Genomic DNA, 16,681 nt, shown 5'->3' on the forward strand with positions numbered 1-16,681 from the left:
GAAGTGTGCCCGTGTTTGAAAGATTTTACCTTTAACGCAGAAAAAGACACCTGTGTTTCATGCTTTATTTCATAACCGTAAATTATTGAAACACTAAATATAATATTTTTCACGTATTTTGGTCTAAATTAATACAAATAATGAAAAAAAACATCTAAGGGTAAAAGGAAAACTTCGCAGACTGAGTCTACAATATAGCTCTCTTACTGAATAAATTTTTGATCACATAATAGGCAAAAACCTGCCATTCTTTAAATATCACTCCGCATATTTAAAAATAACTTTAAAAAACTATTAAACTAAATTCTGTGAAGATAGAAGTAGAAAATAGTATGATAGTATGAAAGATAGCTTAAAACTTCTATCTGAATGCATCTGCTAACAAAGAGGACGATAATGTTATTCTAATTTTCTTAAAAATTTATCCAATACCTATATTATAAATGAAACTTTCAATAGAGTGAGAAAGTGTCAATAATCACATGACCGATTACTTAGAAAGAAATTTTCTTTTTTAAAATTTTAAATTCTCAGGATAGAAATTTTTTAAGTTACACAGAAACAAAGAAGTTAGAAGTTCTTGACTAAGACAAGAAAGATCCCCTCTGAGTCACTGAACGTTTTTAAGCATACTCAAACGAATTGTATAAACTTATTTTTATGTCGACGGATTCATGACCCTCAAGTATACTCAAACGAGTTGTATAAACTTATTTTTATGTCGACGGATTCATGACCATCTAGCATACTCAAATGAATTGTATAAACTTATTTTTATGCCGATGGATTCATGACCATCTACCATACTCAAACGAATTATATAAACTTATTTTTATGTTGACGGATTCATGACCCTCAAGCATGCTGAAACCAATTGTATAAACTTAATTTTTATGTCGACGGATCCATGACCCTCAAGCACACTCAATGGAATTGTATAAACTTATTTTTATGTCGACGGATTCATGACCCTCAAGTATACTCAAACGAGTTGTATAAACTTATTTTTATGTCGACGGATTCATGACCATCTAGCATACTCAAATGAATTGTATAAACTTATTTTTATGCCGATGGATTCATGACCATCTACCATACTCAAACGAATTATATAAACTTATTTTTATGTTGACGGATTCATGACCCTCAAGCATGCTGAAACCAATTGTATAAACTTAATTTTTATGTCGACGGATCCATGACCCTCAAGCACACTCAATGGAATTGTATAAACTTATTTTTATGTCGACGGATTCATGACCCTCAAGTATACTCAAACGAATTGTATAAACTTATTTTTATGCCGACGGATTCATGACCCTCAAGCATATTCAAATGAATTGTATAAACTTATTTTTATGCCGACGGATTCATGACCATCTACCACACTCAAACGAATTACATAAACTTATTTTTATGTCGACGGATTCATGACCCTCAAGCATGCTGAAACGAATTGTATAAACTTAATTTTTATGTCGGCGGATCCATGACCCTCAAGCATACTCAAAGGAATTGTATAAACTTATTTTTATGTCGACGGATTCGTGACCCTCAAGATATGGAAAAAGGATTGTTACAATCTGAAAAATATGGTTTCAATAATTTAAACAGAAGATTGGTTTGAAAAGTCAAAAGTTGCGTATAAAAATGCTGCGTCAGTCAAAAATTACGTAGATGTTCCGTTTTTTTTTTTTTTTTTTTTTTTTTTTTTTTTGCGAAGTTTACACAAACAAAACATTGAAGTTAAATGCACACTTACTGAATTCTGAACTGCGCAGGAGTTCGCAAGTTCGTGCTCTGAAGTCTTATTTAATAAGTTATTAGAGTTTATTCTGATTTCCTTTTTATTTACATTCAAACACATTTATACTGATTTCTAGTTTTAAATTTAAGTTACTGTTATGCTATTTACTTGTAAGCGCTGCAGTTTTTGAGGGATATCGAGTTTCGAGCCTGGCCATCCGGATCTTTAGTCACTTGGCCACTAGCGGCCTATGCTACTTGTTAACTTGCTTGTAAAATCTGGAGATGTTCAGAGACATGGGGTCACAAATTTGTAAGAATATCTATCACAATCCAAAATTTTATTCTTTAGGTCATTCCGTTCTTTACTTAATCGGAACTGTAAGTGAGATAATCTCAATACCAAGCATGATTCGAACTCGTTAATTTATAAAGTTGCTTTTGGGGGTATTTTATTTTATTGAGTTAAAAAAATTTATTTTCTTTTTTTTTCATAGATGTCGATAGAGGGTTTTGATAAGCTTTTCTTATAATCCCCTAAAGACTAAACATTTTCAATGAAGTTTTGTAGAATTATATTCAAAATACAGCAATTAAGGTTTTGAAGGGTTTGCTGGTCTATAAGTCCATACTCATTTACATACGCGATCCCACAGTGGACTGATCGTAGAACGCAGTTACCAGTAAATCACCAAAGTCAAGCATCACTGGTAGAAGTCAGTGAGTGGATGGGTGACCACTTTGGGCAGCCGACTATTTTTTCGCAGTATCGGCTCTCGTTAAAAATTTACTACCGTAAAATGTCCCACTTCACGAAAGACCGTCGGACAGCTAAAGTGGAGGATTAAAAATTGTGATGGTATATTTTCAGGTCATCCTCAGGGATGTTCCCCAGATCATCGCCAATAGTTCAAATTGCAGCCCTAGCAAGACGTAAAATAAATACTACTACTACCACCAAACTTATCTAAAAAGGAAATAGCATACACGTTGACCTGTAGTTGTTGTTGTTAATTTACGTCGCACTAGAGTTGCACAATGGGCTATTGGCAACGGTCTGGGAAACATCCCGGAGGATGATCCGAAGACATGCCATCACAATTTTGATCCTCTGTGGAGGGGATGGCACCCCCGCTACGGTAGCCCGACGACCTGCTCGCGTCGTCGAGCACTTTACGGTAGCACAGTTTAACGAGGACCAATACCGCACACCCTCGGTCCCTACGCAGACTGATCCAAGTGGTCACCCACCCGCACACTGACCGTAGCCAGTGATGCTTGACTTCGGTGATCTGCTGGGAACCGTGTCTTAACGATCAGTCCACTGCGGGACACGTTGACCTGTAAGCCGGCAAGCTTGGGTACGAATTTCAAAGAGAAAGTCGTAGGCTAGTGCTTCTAAGAGACTAAAAAACCTTATAATTTGCAAATGAGTAACATGCAAACCTCATAGAACATACCAATAGGCGATGTTTTGATTATTAATTATCAATTGTAGTAATGAAGAGGGCTTTTTTCGTAAGCATTAAACTTTTCTCTTGATTTTTTTATTATTATTATTATGCATTGAACTTTCAAACTTCATGGAGCTTCCATGATCAAAGGGATATCACCCTTTCGCTAATAGCGTTAAAACGTGAAGGTAGCTAGTTCAAACTTCGCAGTAAGCCTGGATGTATCTTTGATTTGTTGGTCTCTAATTTGCGCTTCTTTTTGACAAGGGTTTATTAGCCTTTCGTATGTATTGAGAACACAAAATTGAATGCATGTGAACATATAAATAAAGAAGAGGCCTCCCTGGCAGAGCGATATCACTCGCTAAACGTTCTGCAAAGCGTGGAGGTAGTGGGTTCGATTCCCACTGTTACCCTGGATGTATCTTCGTGCTGTCCTTCTCTGTAATGAATGTATCTGTTCTTCGATTTGACAGAGGTTTATAAGTTTAAATTGAGCACACAAGTCTGCAAATGTATGCAATTGCAATAAATAAATCAATATAAATAAAGAAGTCAAACTTTATATCAAGCTTTAAACATCAAAGAATTAAGACTTTTTAGTGGACATAAATGGAATTATTTCCTTGAAAACAATAAGCGTATAAAGATATGTGGTGAACTAACTGAACGCCAAATTCTTTCAACTACTGTTTTAAAATCAGTGAGAAAATCCAAAGCTGTTCATAAAAATATGAGTTATACCTAGTAGTAACGAGGCTCAACTTGATAGTAACTCAGCTGTTGCGTATCAGACTTAGAAATCCCAGAATGATTTCACACCAAAACAGACTCGAAACGCCATGTAACTGTAAATAGAGCCTGCTCTGCATTCAATCTTAAGTCATTAAACTACCATTTAGAATTTCACATTACATCTTCGAACTGCTTGAATATCTTTCTTTTTTTCGTCCCGCAGTGGACTGATCGTTAAGACACGATTCCCATCAGATCACCGAGGTCATGCATCACTGGCTGCGGTCAGTGTGCGGGTGGGTGACCACTTGGATCAGTCTGCGTAGGGACCGAGGGTGTGCGGTATTGATCCTCGTTAAACTGTGCTACCGTAAAGTGCTCGACGACATCGCGTGCAGGTCGTCGGGCTACCGAAGCGGGGGTGCCATCCCCTCTGCAGAGGATCAAAATTGTGATGGCATGTCTTCGGATCATCCTCAGGGATGTTTCCCAGACCGTCGCCAATAGCCCATTGTGCAGCTCTAGTGCGACGTAAATCAACAATAACAACAACAACTTTTTTTTTTCTTAAACTTACAGTGGACAGTAGATCACCGAAATCAAACTTCACTGGCTGCAGTCATAGAATGTCTGGGCTATCACTTTGATCAGACTACTAAGAAACCGAAGTTGCACGATACAGATTCAAGCTCTGACGTTAAGTTCTTATGTGGGTCGTCGAACAATCAAAGAAGGGAAGCTATCCCTTTTGCAAAAGATGAAAAATTGTGATGTCTTCGGCTAATCGTTATTGATAATTCCCAGAACATCATCACCAGTAGCCCATTGTGAAGCTATAGTGCTATGTTATAAAGTGCTTCTACGACTACTATCTTAATTGTCTAAATCAAATGTGGAATATATGTAAAATACTGGAATGGATAAAATTACGACGAGTTCCATTTTACTTTCGATTAAGGTAGAAAACAAAATAGTTTCACGTGATTAGAGGTTTCTGTGGCCTAAGAGTTTTGCCTTTCCACCAAATACTTTGCAGCGTGGAGGTAGTGGGTTCAAATCCCATTGCAATTTATAACCGTCCCGTTGTAGCCTAGTTGTATTTTTGTACTCTCCTTATCGTCATCTGTTATTCTTCAACTTAAGATTTATAAGCCATTCTTTGTATTTACCATCCGAGCCTGCATTTTTTGTTTGTTTGTTTGTTGTTAATTTACGTTGCACTAGAGCTGCACAATGGGCTATTGGCGACGGTCTGGGAAACATCCCGGAGGATGATCCGAAGACATGCCATCACAATTTTGATCCTCTGCGGAGGGAATGGCACCACCGCTACGGTAGCCCGACGACCTGCTCTCGAAGTCGAGCACTTTACGGTACCACAGTTTAACGAGGACCAATACCGCACACCCTCGGTCCCTACGCAGACTGATCCAAGTGGTCCCCCACCCGCACACTGACCACAGCCAGTGATGCTTGACTTCGGTGATCTGCTGGGAACCGTGTCTTAACGATCAGTCCACTGCGGGACTGCATTTTTTTTTGTAAATAAATATCTTGTCAGTGTTACCGCCTGTGCACTAACCATGCAACTATTACTCTAATACGAAATTTTTTTACGAACGGTAATGAGTTTTAGCCGTTTAGTGTGCTCTTTCAGCATCATTGATTTTAAAACACCCACTGGTTTTACCGATTGTAGATCAATAACGAAAGCATTATGTTCCGCGTTTTAAACATGTTGTTTGTTGTAAAGTTTGTAGGATTTTCGGTTTTGTATTGAGGATCACACACACACATTCTGGTAAGTAGTTATTTAAAACTATAAATTTTAAAAAATTAAACTTTCAATTAATGTAGTTTATAGTTTTTTCTTGTCTTTCTAATTTTTAGTTATTTTAACATTACAATGAGATTATCTTTAAAGAATATGCTATAATAGCTCAAACTACTTCCTTGTTCTTTCTTGCTATTATTTGCAAAAAATGCGAAACTATATAGTGCGTAGCATCAATTGATATTAAAAAAATTATTCTGAAAATTTTTCACTGATTTTAATTGCGAAGACAATTTTACTTGATTAAATTCATCTTTGGAAAGAATGTAAATAGGTTTAATATTTGATTATACAACTTCGCAAAAGAATATTTTCCTAAATTTTCAATCTGATTTTGGATGTTACCATTACTAATTTGATGTAATAGTAGACAGTCCTTATCTATTGATTGTTCTTTTAAAAATAAGAATGAAAAATAATAAAATATTTTATAACTTATCACTCTTCTATATTTTTTTGAAGTAGAGCTAAGAGAGAAAACAGTTGCAAACCAAGTCAAAACCCAATTTAAATATCATTCACCAAACAAAGAAATAACAAACATCTATTATTAGATTTGATAATTTAGAGATTGTATGAAATATGACATGTTATTTCGTATGGATTAAACTTATTTTCTTATTCACTAGCCATCTTTAGCGAGAAACTTCCGATTGCATTTAAAAAGTCAATGCCAATTTGGCAAAATGGCATTTCAATACTTATTTTAAAAACATTCATTCACAAATATAATGGATTCTTTAGCTCATCTGTTCCCGATTTTTTCTCCTAGAGAACCCTATATAATCAACGTTTTTTCGACAAATCCCTGACTTTATAAATGAAGTTTATTAAAATAATTGTGAGCATTATAACCCATAAGACTATTTTTAAAATATTTAATTAGAGGAATGAGGATTTTTCATCGCTGTATCATCAATAATCTTAAATTCGGTATTATGACATACACATAAAATTTGTAAAAAATTCCTATTCTATATCTACTCTAGCTATGAAATTGTTTTCGGTATATGTATATAAGCTGAAAATGAATAACTAGTCCACAGAACCATAGTGTTCCATTTTGGGACCATTACTTTAGCTCATAAAATTGAGCTTGACCCCCAGAGATAAATGGTAAGGATATTGTTGGTAATTAAACTGTTTCCAGGGTATGCATGACTAAGCTTGAATTCATACTCAAGTTAAAAGAATCAGCATGAATCTTGTTATGTTAAATCAAACTATAGAGAAAAGTTGCTTTCTACACATTTGATTATTTTAAGTCTGCTCTCCACAAATGTGAATCCCGAAATTTTCAAACGTTTTTGTGTTCTTTTATCCATGATTTTCGGCACCTAATACACATACCTTTCTGACTTCACTTATGACTAAGACTCTAAAAATTAGTATTAACCTCTTGCCTGAAATTTGGAACAGGCCGTGCCCAACTAATGCACCCGTATGTTCACGAAAAGAGACTAAGACAAGAGAGACACAGATTAGAGGATAAGAGATTATGAAACAAGATATAAATTACCTATTCATATAAAAAAGAGAGATAAGAGCCCATTTAGACATTCTTGTTTAGCCCGAGATAAAGGCCACGAGCCTGACTCGTGATATTCAGGTTTGGCCCGAAATGTCGATTACGAACCAGACTCGAGATATTCACGTTTGACATGAAATTAATCAACGAGCTTTACTCGTGATATTCATGTTTGGCCCGAAATATCGATTACGAACCAGACTCGTAATATTCACGTTTGACATGAAATTAATCAACGAGCCTTACTCGTGATATTCATGTTTGGCCCGAAATGTCGATTACGAACCAGACTCGTGATATTCACGTTTGACATGAAATTAATCAACGAGCTTTACTCGTGATATTCATGTTTGACCCAAAATGTCGATTACGAACCATACTAGTGATATTCACGTTTGACGTGAAATTAATCAACGAGCCTGACTCGATATATTCAAGTTTGGCCCGAAATGTCGATTACGAACCAGACTCGTGATATTCACGTTTGACATGAAATTAATCAAAGAGCTTTACTCGTGATATTCATGTTTGACCCAAAATTTTCCCCACGAGTCAGACTCGTGAAAATAGTGCAAAGGGTTAAGGTAGTGATTACGAAATATTCAGCCTTAGCAAAAATAAGACCTACAATAGTGACTGACATCTTACGACGCTTAATATCGACTAACATGCATCCCCGTCTCCTCAAGCACATATTCTACTTTCAAAAATCGATATTATACAATTCCAACGCTGAATGTTCAGTGTTATTTAAAATCCCCATGTATAAGATTCTATTTTTTTTTACACAACATCCCCAAGGCAATGGAATACATGCAAAGAATAAACAAGGATATAAAATCAAATTCCCGACATAGGTTACATAATAAATAGCATTCGACTGGGATTTAGCCCCTTGAGGGATATGACGTTCTTCTTTGCGAAACAAACTCACACTGGGTAAAGTTCTTCTTAGAAAATATCTACTTCAAGAATATTATGAAAAAATCATAAAAATGGCCGTATATCTAACAAATTTTGATATAGTATGTGATTTTGAGTGTGAAAAATCCGACCAAGCGCAATGCATTTTTTAAAAGATTTAAATTGACAAAGAACTATAATATTCATTCATTCTTTGGCGATGACGTTGCTTTCCTCAATATTTTGTCTGACTTTTAGAGTGGGAATTGTGTAAAGTTATGTTTTTTGAAAAGTTTTCTTAAACTATGATCGATGAATTCTCAGTTGTATACACACGTCACGTTTAGAAATTTGAATATAAATGTAATCAGGGAATAGAATATGCAGTTTTAAAGGTTTTTCACTTTTCATAGGGAACTTAAAATATGTTTATTTTTTATTAGAAACTTTTGGGCTACGTAACGATCAGCCACATTTTTGCATTGTTCTGAACAGTGTTTTCAGAAAAGACGCAACGAACTCTGTAGAAGTAAAATGCTTCTGAGTATAGTTATTTTATCCGACGTTACTATAGTACCTATCTGGAAACCATAATAAGGAACAACTTGGTAAAAGAAGATAATTTTTAAAACAAATGCTGCTTTAGTAAGCACCTATCACCTTAGTTTGTTTATCACCACGAAATCATAAATATTTTTCCAAATACTTAGATTAATGTTATTAACTCTTTAAAACATACATTTTTGTATAGTGCATTTTTGCTATAACTTTACGTTAGATCAACGAAAAACTCTCAAGGCTAGCCTGATTGCTTCTAAGACATGAATCCGACTACATCTCTTTTCAGTGCAAGAAAAGATCAGTATACAAAATAATCAGATAAAATCCATGCATAAGATAAATCCATGCATTTCTTGACATAAGAAAATCTATTTATTTTTAACGAGATTTTCTATAAACAAATACTCTCGCAGTGGGCTGATCTTAAAGGCATGGTTCCTAGTAGAACGCCGAAATCAGTCTCTGTGGTCTGTAAGCTGTTGGGGTACCACTTTGATCAGCCCACGTAAGGACCGAGAGTGTGCGGTATCGGTCCTCATTAAACTGGTCAATCGTAAAGTGTTCAACTTCACACACGGGTCATCTGGCACAGCGAGGGGGGTGCCATCCCCTATGCAAAGGATCAAATTTGTGATGGTATATTTTTAGATAATGCTCAGGAATGTTTCCCAGACCACCCCCAATAGCCCATAGTGCAGCTGTAACGAGATATAAATAAAGATATATACCTAACTAAGTAAATAAAAACAAATATGTGAGGTTATGGTGATTTGATTATTGATTTATATCGAGTAACTTTTTAACTAATTTTATTTGTTCTGTGCTTTTTTATTTATAATTTTTGTTTGATAACAAGCTTTTTCACATTTTTTGAAAAAATATTTCTTTAATTATTTTTAATTCTGCTTTTTAAAATATTTTTATTACTTTATATCGTTTTATGCGCACGTAGTTAAAGAAAATAATATGGTGTATTGTTAAATATTACACATTAAATTAAAAGAAAACACTCAAATTCGATTCTAATTTTTCGAAATGCATCGCTTGATTCCTATTTTATAACTGTATAATAATTTCGAATGTTTTATCTATAAAGAAAAATCGACAAAAAAGCTTAGCATTCACCCATATATATGAACTAATTTAATTCTTTTTAAACGGGCCTTATTTGTTGTACGCAAATTTCCAGTTGCAAAAAATAAAGTCCATATAAATTTAAATATTACATTTGCCTTAGTATTTTCTTGTGCAAATTTAATATTTCAAATAGAATTATTCAAAAAAAAAAGGAAAAAGAATTTCAGTAGACTTTCAAAATATAGTTTAAAAATATATCTAAATAACCTTTAAATATTATACCAGATATTTTTACCAATATTTATACAAAATAAAAAGTAGTTTGAAAATATTCCTTTCTTGCTTTCCCTTTAACGTGCCCCTCTTAACTATTACACAATTTTGAAACTACTGTTAATTTAATATAATGAATCAGATTAATAATTGAAAAAGTTTCTTTTCTAATATTTTAATCTCTAAAAATGTGTTATTTTATTTTACATATGCCCGTTTGCTCACACCTCATAAAAGAACAAAATAATTCTTCTTAAAATATTGCAATTATATAGATATTTAACATTAGAAACAAATAGAAAAATTGCTAAAAAATATATATATAATTTTCTTATGTAAAATAAGAAGTAATTCATAAGAGACGCAAAGAAACTGTCTAGACTAGAGTCTAGAAAGCTTAATAGTTTATAGAGATAATTGTGAAAATACAATATATATATATATATATATATATATATATATATATATATATATATATATATATATATATATATATATATATATATATATATATATATATATATATATATATATATATATATATATATATATATATATATATATATATATATATATATATATATATATATATATATATATATATATATATATATATATATATATATATATATATATATATATATATATATATATATATATATATATATATATATATATATATATATATATATATATATATATATATATATATATATATATATATATATATATATATATATATATATATATATATATATATATATATATATATATATATATATATATATATATATATATATATATATATATATATATATATATATATATATATATATATATATATATATATATATATATATATATATATATATATAAGTTATTAATTCTCGTAAACGTAATTAAAACACAACTTCAGTATATTTTGAAAAAGAACAACATCTACCTTTATTTACAAACGACTACTAACTAAAGTGTTGCCATGCAGAGACAACTAAGTTCCTTTACTTAATCTCGTTACTAGGTAATTACAGGCGTGCAACATCCTCCCCGCCCTGGTCGACCTCCAGGGGGATGACCAGCTGCACGGGTCGGGAAATTGTCCCTCCATTTACACGCAGTATGCATGTACGTGCTTTGTTGTCACGGCCTAAGATTACTGACTCGACGCGTGCTTTCCTCCAGGTGTGCCGAGGTCTGACGTCCTCCTGCAACAAGACCACATCTCCGACCCGGATTACAGTACCTTTAGATGGGTTCCTCACATGGTGAAATGTTCTCAAGTCCATCAAATACTCCTTCTGCCATCTTTTCCAAAAGGAGTCCATTAATTGTTGACGACTTCTCCATATGCGTGTTAAATCAGAGTCCGAACTCGATGGGCCAGAAGGGATAGTTGTGAGTCGTTTTCCTATTAGAAAGTGAGAGGGTGTCAGTGCTTCGTCCGGATCGTCTGTAATACCATATTCATGAACAATTGGTCTGCTGTTCACGGCGGCTTCGATATCGCATAGAACCGTGACCAGACTGGTAGTGTCTAAGCAAGCTTTACCAAGGGTCTTCCGCAGACACTGTTTGATAGTACCAATCATTCTCTCCCAAAACCCTCCCCACCAAGCCGCACGTGGGGCGATGAATTTCCATGTCATGTTGTGATGAGCATAAAACTGGTGTACCTTGGAAGAGGATATGATGTTCCACAAGGACCTCAACTCCTTGTCTGCAGCGCCGAATGTTGTGGCGTTATCTGTGTACACAGTATGAGGAAGGGAACGTCGAGATACGAACCGTTGTAGCGCAAGTAAGAAAAGATCAGTGCTTAAATTAGACACTACTTCCAAGTGGATGGCTCGAGTTACAGCACACGTAAATATGACTATGTAGGCCTTTGTAACCAATTTTTCGTTTTTAACATAGAGGGGTCCGGCAAAGTCAATTCCAGTTGTTTCAAATGGGGTCGACTTTTGAATTCTTTCAGCGGGTAATGGAGCTTCTATCTGTTCACCACGCTTTTGCTTCAGTATCTTGCAAGGAAGGCAAGTGTGTATGACCTTTTTAATGGCTTGTCTTGCTCTTAATATCCACCATTTAGAACGAAGCTGAGAAAGCACAATCCTAATTCCTAGATGGTGCATTTTTAAGTGTGTGTGGCGTATGAGCAGGCTTGTAAAAGGGTGAGAACCTTCCAATAAGATGGGATGTTTTTCCGATTCTGATAAGTCAGAAAATTGCAGTCTGCCTCCAAGACGTATTATGTTGTTGTCAAAAAGTGGGTTGAGTTTTTCTATTTTTGAGTTCTTAGGAAGTGACTTTGATTTCGACAGGGCTTCATATTCTAAAGGAAAAGATTCCTTCTGAACGGCTTGTATCCAATAGTTGCAAGCTTGATTCAGTTCCGTGGCATTCAATTCACCAACCATCTTTTCTTGTGTTTTGCAGTTGTGAATAAAGCGAAAAATCCAAGATGTCACGCGTAACAATTTAAAGTAAGAGCTGTAGTTTCCAGCATTGATAATTGGCAGAGTAGAGACAGTGTAAAGAGTCTGCACTTTCTTCTTCTTTAATTCTAAGTTGTGAGTGTAATCTTCATAAGTGTTTTTAGAATCAGGCCAGTTTTCAGGTTTGATTAACCACTTAGGACCGTGCCACCAGATTTCTAGATGTCTTAGCGTTGATGGTGAAGTACCTCTTGATAATATATCACCAGGATTGTCCTTTCCAGGGCAATGTCTCCATTGGGAAGGATTAGTATGAGAAACAATTTCCGTTACTCGATTGCAAACAAATGTCTTCCATTTATTTGGGTCACTGCGAATCCAACCCAAAACTACTTGGGAATCACTCCACAATATTGCATTGGACATAGGAATATTAGTTTCAGCACAGAAGTATCGCAACAATCGAGCTCCCATCAGAGCCGCTAGCAGTTCCAAGCGGGGCAAGGTGACTTTCTTGATAGGTGCAAGTCTGTTGCGACTACACACTAAATGCACGTTTGCTTGATCACCATGAGAACTAACTGTGTATAAAACTGCTCCATAGGCTCGTTCAGATGCGTCGCAAAACACATGAATAGTAAAGGGAACGTGTGATGAAACGCCTATAAATCGAGGAATTTGAAAGGAGCAAACGTCATCAAGTTCTCCAATAGCAGCATTCCATGAAGTTGCCAAATTAGAGGGCAGTATTTCGTCCCATTTAATTCCTAGAATCCATGTGTCTTGAAACAGAATTTTTCCAAAAATTACAAAGGGAGAAAACAGTCCTAAAGGATCGTAGAAGCTAGCAATACAGTGGAGTAGCCATCTCTTTGTAAGTGGTTTGTCTTGAACAGCGCAGAGAGAGGTTTTGAAAGTATTTCCGAGGGTGTCAGTTTCTGTATTCCACTCTATGCCTAAAACTTTAACAGTTGTTTTGAATCCTTCATCTTGATCTCGTAATTGGTTCTGAAGCATTGTTGAGTTTGTAGTCCATTTCTCCATTGGAATTTCAATCAATTGCATCAATTCTTTGACTTCTTTATGCAGTGTGGTGATTTCAGATTCTGTTTCAACACTAGCAACAAAATCGTCCATGTAAAGATGTTTATCGATCATGGGAGCAGCAATCGGGATTTCATTCACGTGCTTTGAAGCCACTTCACGTGTTGCAGCACATAACAAAAAGGGGCTGCATGCTAGTCCGAAAGGTAGACGAGTAAATCTGTAAGTAATTATTTCGTCCGTGAAAGATGGGTTAGTTTTGTCCTGTGCTAGTCTGTACCAGAAAAATCTTGTGGAATCTCTATCTCTTTCATGTAGGCTTAGTTGTAGAAAGGCCTTTTTTCCGTCACCTGTGACTGCAAATTTGTGCATTCGCAGTCTGAGTAGACAACCAATCGTTTCAGGTAAAAGATTTGGACCGATTTCTAAAGTATCATTCAGTGAAGGCATTCCTGGATCATGTGATGATGCATCGAAAACAATCCTCCATTTGGTTTCGTTAAGTTTCACTTTTTTGACAGCATGATGGGGTAGGTAAAATACAGTGTTTGAATTTGAAGGTTCTAGCTCACAAACTTCAACGTGTCCTTCTACAATGTAGTTTAGCATACAACTATCGTATTCTTTCTTCATAGCATCATTAGATGCAAGTCGCTTCTGGAGAGACTTCAAACGTTTTTCGGTAGTAGCTATGTTAGTAGACAAAATTGATTTTGTAGGCTTCCTAGGCAGAGACACAACTCTACGATTTCCCTCAGTTTGGTAGTTTTCGTGAAATTCTCTCATAATTTCATTTTCTCGAACAGTTTTGTTCCTGATTTGAGTATCTTTGATACCAATACTATCCAACTCCCACAAGCAACGCACTTCGTCATCCAAACAATCATCAGAAATTTGAACAGAAACATGGTGAACTGATGAATCATGTTTGATGGTTGTGTGTGTTCGTGACCCATTAAGGATCCATCCAAAAATAGAGGGTACTATGGCAAGAGATTCTGTAACTTTAATCGGGGGTTCCGTAGTGACCACATGCCAATAATAATCACCACCAATGAGCAATTCGATGGGTAAGTTGTCGTCTCCTGGAGGGTCTGCAAGTGTTAGTTTTCGGCTTCGAGCAAATCGAACAACGTCCACAGGGGCAGCAGGGTGTGAGGTATATCTGTTGGAACTTTCGAAAGCTGTTATAGAAACAGAGTTTTTGTTCCATAAACTTGAAAGTGAAAGTTGCACACATCGTCGCATGTTTCGTGAAGTACTGGGAGATTCAAAAACATGTACATTTAGTTGCTCAGTGCTTACAATTGGGAGTTTCAGTTTGTCAATGAGGTTTGCATCGACAAAGCTTGTCTGGCTACCTCCATCCAAAATGCATCGGGTTAACTTCGTAAGACCTGTGGGTCCAGTAACATACACGCGTGCAGTTTGTAAATGGGTAAAGCTAGTTTTAGGTATGTTGATGTGATGAACCTCACTATTTTGGATCGCAGTGTTTAGTGCAGATGAACAAATGGATACGTGGTGTTTCTTCTTGCATTTTGTACAGCGAGCAGTATCTTTTCGAGGGCAATTTGTCATTCTGTGTCCTCTATTAGTACATAAGAAACAACGGTTAGAGCCTTTTAACTTTTGTATGCGAGTGTCATAGTCAGTTATGGTTTCGCATTTCTGAGCCCAATGACCAGAAGATTCACAAAAGGGGCAAAATGGGGTATAATTCTTTTTCCTGTGTACAGAAGTGGACTTATTATTTACGTTAAAGGCAGTAGTTGGAGTAAACGGTTCAATAACGTCACCTTTTATTTTTGACGTAGTTAATGCTCCTTGCACTTCTTGTGATAAGAACTCCATCATTTTCGTAATGTTTCCTTCGGCCAATTTTTCTCTTTGGGCATGAATGATCCACTGTTTACAAATGTCGTCTGGAAACGCTCGTAGTAATTTTGGAGCTAATACACGACCGTAACTGTCAATGTCTTCACCAAGTGCGCGTAAGGCCTGCAATCTTCTATTACATTCAATGTAGGTTTCATTTAAGGCTGTTGCCGATGAGTTGCGTACTGGTGTTAGATTTTCCAGAAAGTCCAAATGTGCTTGGATAATTCTATTTTTGTCCCCATATCTATCCATTAGTAGCTTTTTAGTGGTTTCATATGTGGCAGCAACAATACTGATACCATCAACTAAACGTCTTGGTTCGTCTTGCAAATAACCTCTTAAGAACACATGTTTGTCAATAGTTGAAAGGTTTGGATTGGAGTCTACAGAAGATTGGAATTGTTCCCAAAAACTTTGCCAATTTTCAATTTCACCGCCAAATGGTTCTAATTTAATCGTCGGTAGTTTCACTGTGCACGTTGGGCTAACAGTTGTTATCTGACCAGCAAGTGATGGATTAGTAACCGAATTAGTCTCCAAATTGACATTTTCAGTGCCCAAATTAAGATTATAGCTAGCGTTAATAGTTGGCGATAGTTTATTTTGGATGTATTTTCGGGCTTTAAAAATTGCGCGCTCAGCATTTTCTGTATAAGTTTCACATTGAGTAATGTCATTTTCATATTCGTCATCCGTAAAAAGAACATGGATTTCATTATCAATCGTTTTCATTTCATTTAAAATAGTTGTTAAACGACTTACCGCATATTCCATATCTTCATTCAAAGTATCGTCTGTCATGTTGTCAATCTCAGTTGAGACACGAGTTATGTTGCTTCGAATAGTTTTTCGTTTCCGCTTCAATTGCGACACTTGTTCTTCTTTCGTCGCCATTTTTCTTTCGTGGAGATCAAAATTCGCAATAGTAAAAGTTCGCAATAGTAATAGTTTCGTAAAAAACCTTTGGCGTAATTCGTAGTAATTTTTGGCGTAGTTCCAAGTCGCTGATTCGTATGAGTATTTCGGCACCAGATATTAATTCTCGTAAACGTAATTAAAACACAACTTCAGTATATTTTGAAAAAGAACAACATCTACCTTTATTTACAAACGACTACTAACTAAAGTGTTGCCATGCAGAGACAACTAAGTTCCTTTACTTAATCTCGTTACTAGGTAATTACAGGCGTGCAACATAAGTATATATATA

The 16,681-nt window shown here is 35.3% G+C and overlaps 1 protein-coding gene across 1 annotated transcript; it reads right to left on the reverse strand.

Moving 5' to 3' along the window:
- Nucleotides 1-11,136: 11,136 nt before the first annotated feature.
- Nucleotides 11,137-16,365, reverse strand: LOC147815831 (uncharacterized). The gene has a single exon (XM_087156607.1). The coding sequence runs from the start codon at nucleotides 16,363-16,365 to the stop codon at nucleotides 11,137-11,139; it is 5,229 nt and encodes a 1,742-aa protein (XP_087012733.1).
- Between the last annotated feature and the right edge of the window lie 316 nt (nucleotides 16,366-16,681).

The sequence above is a fragment of the Parasteatoda tepidariorum genome, chromosome 2, assembly GCF_982258835.1.
Source record: "Parasteatoda tepidariorum strain Cologne lab strain chromosome 2, Ptep-v5.0, whole genome shotgun sequence".
NCBI lineage: Eukaryota > Metazoa > Arthropoda > Arachnida > Araneae > Theridiidae > Parasteatoda > Parasteatoda tepidariorum.

Bases quoted from the DNA above. Each gene is read 5' to 3' on its own strand.
- LOC147815831 (XM_087156607.1), bottom strand. From the start codon at position 16,365: ATGGCGACGAAAGAAGAACAAGTGTCGCAATTGAAGCGGAAACGAAAA.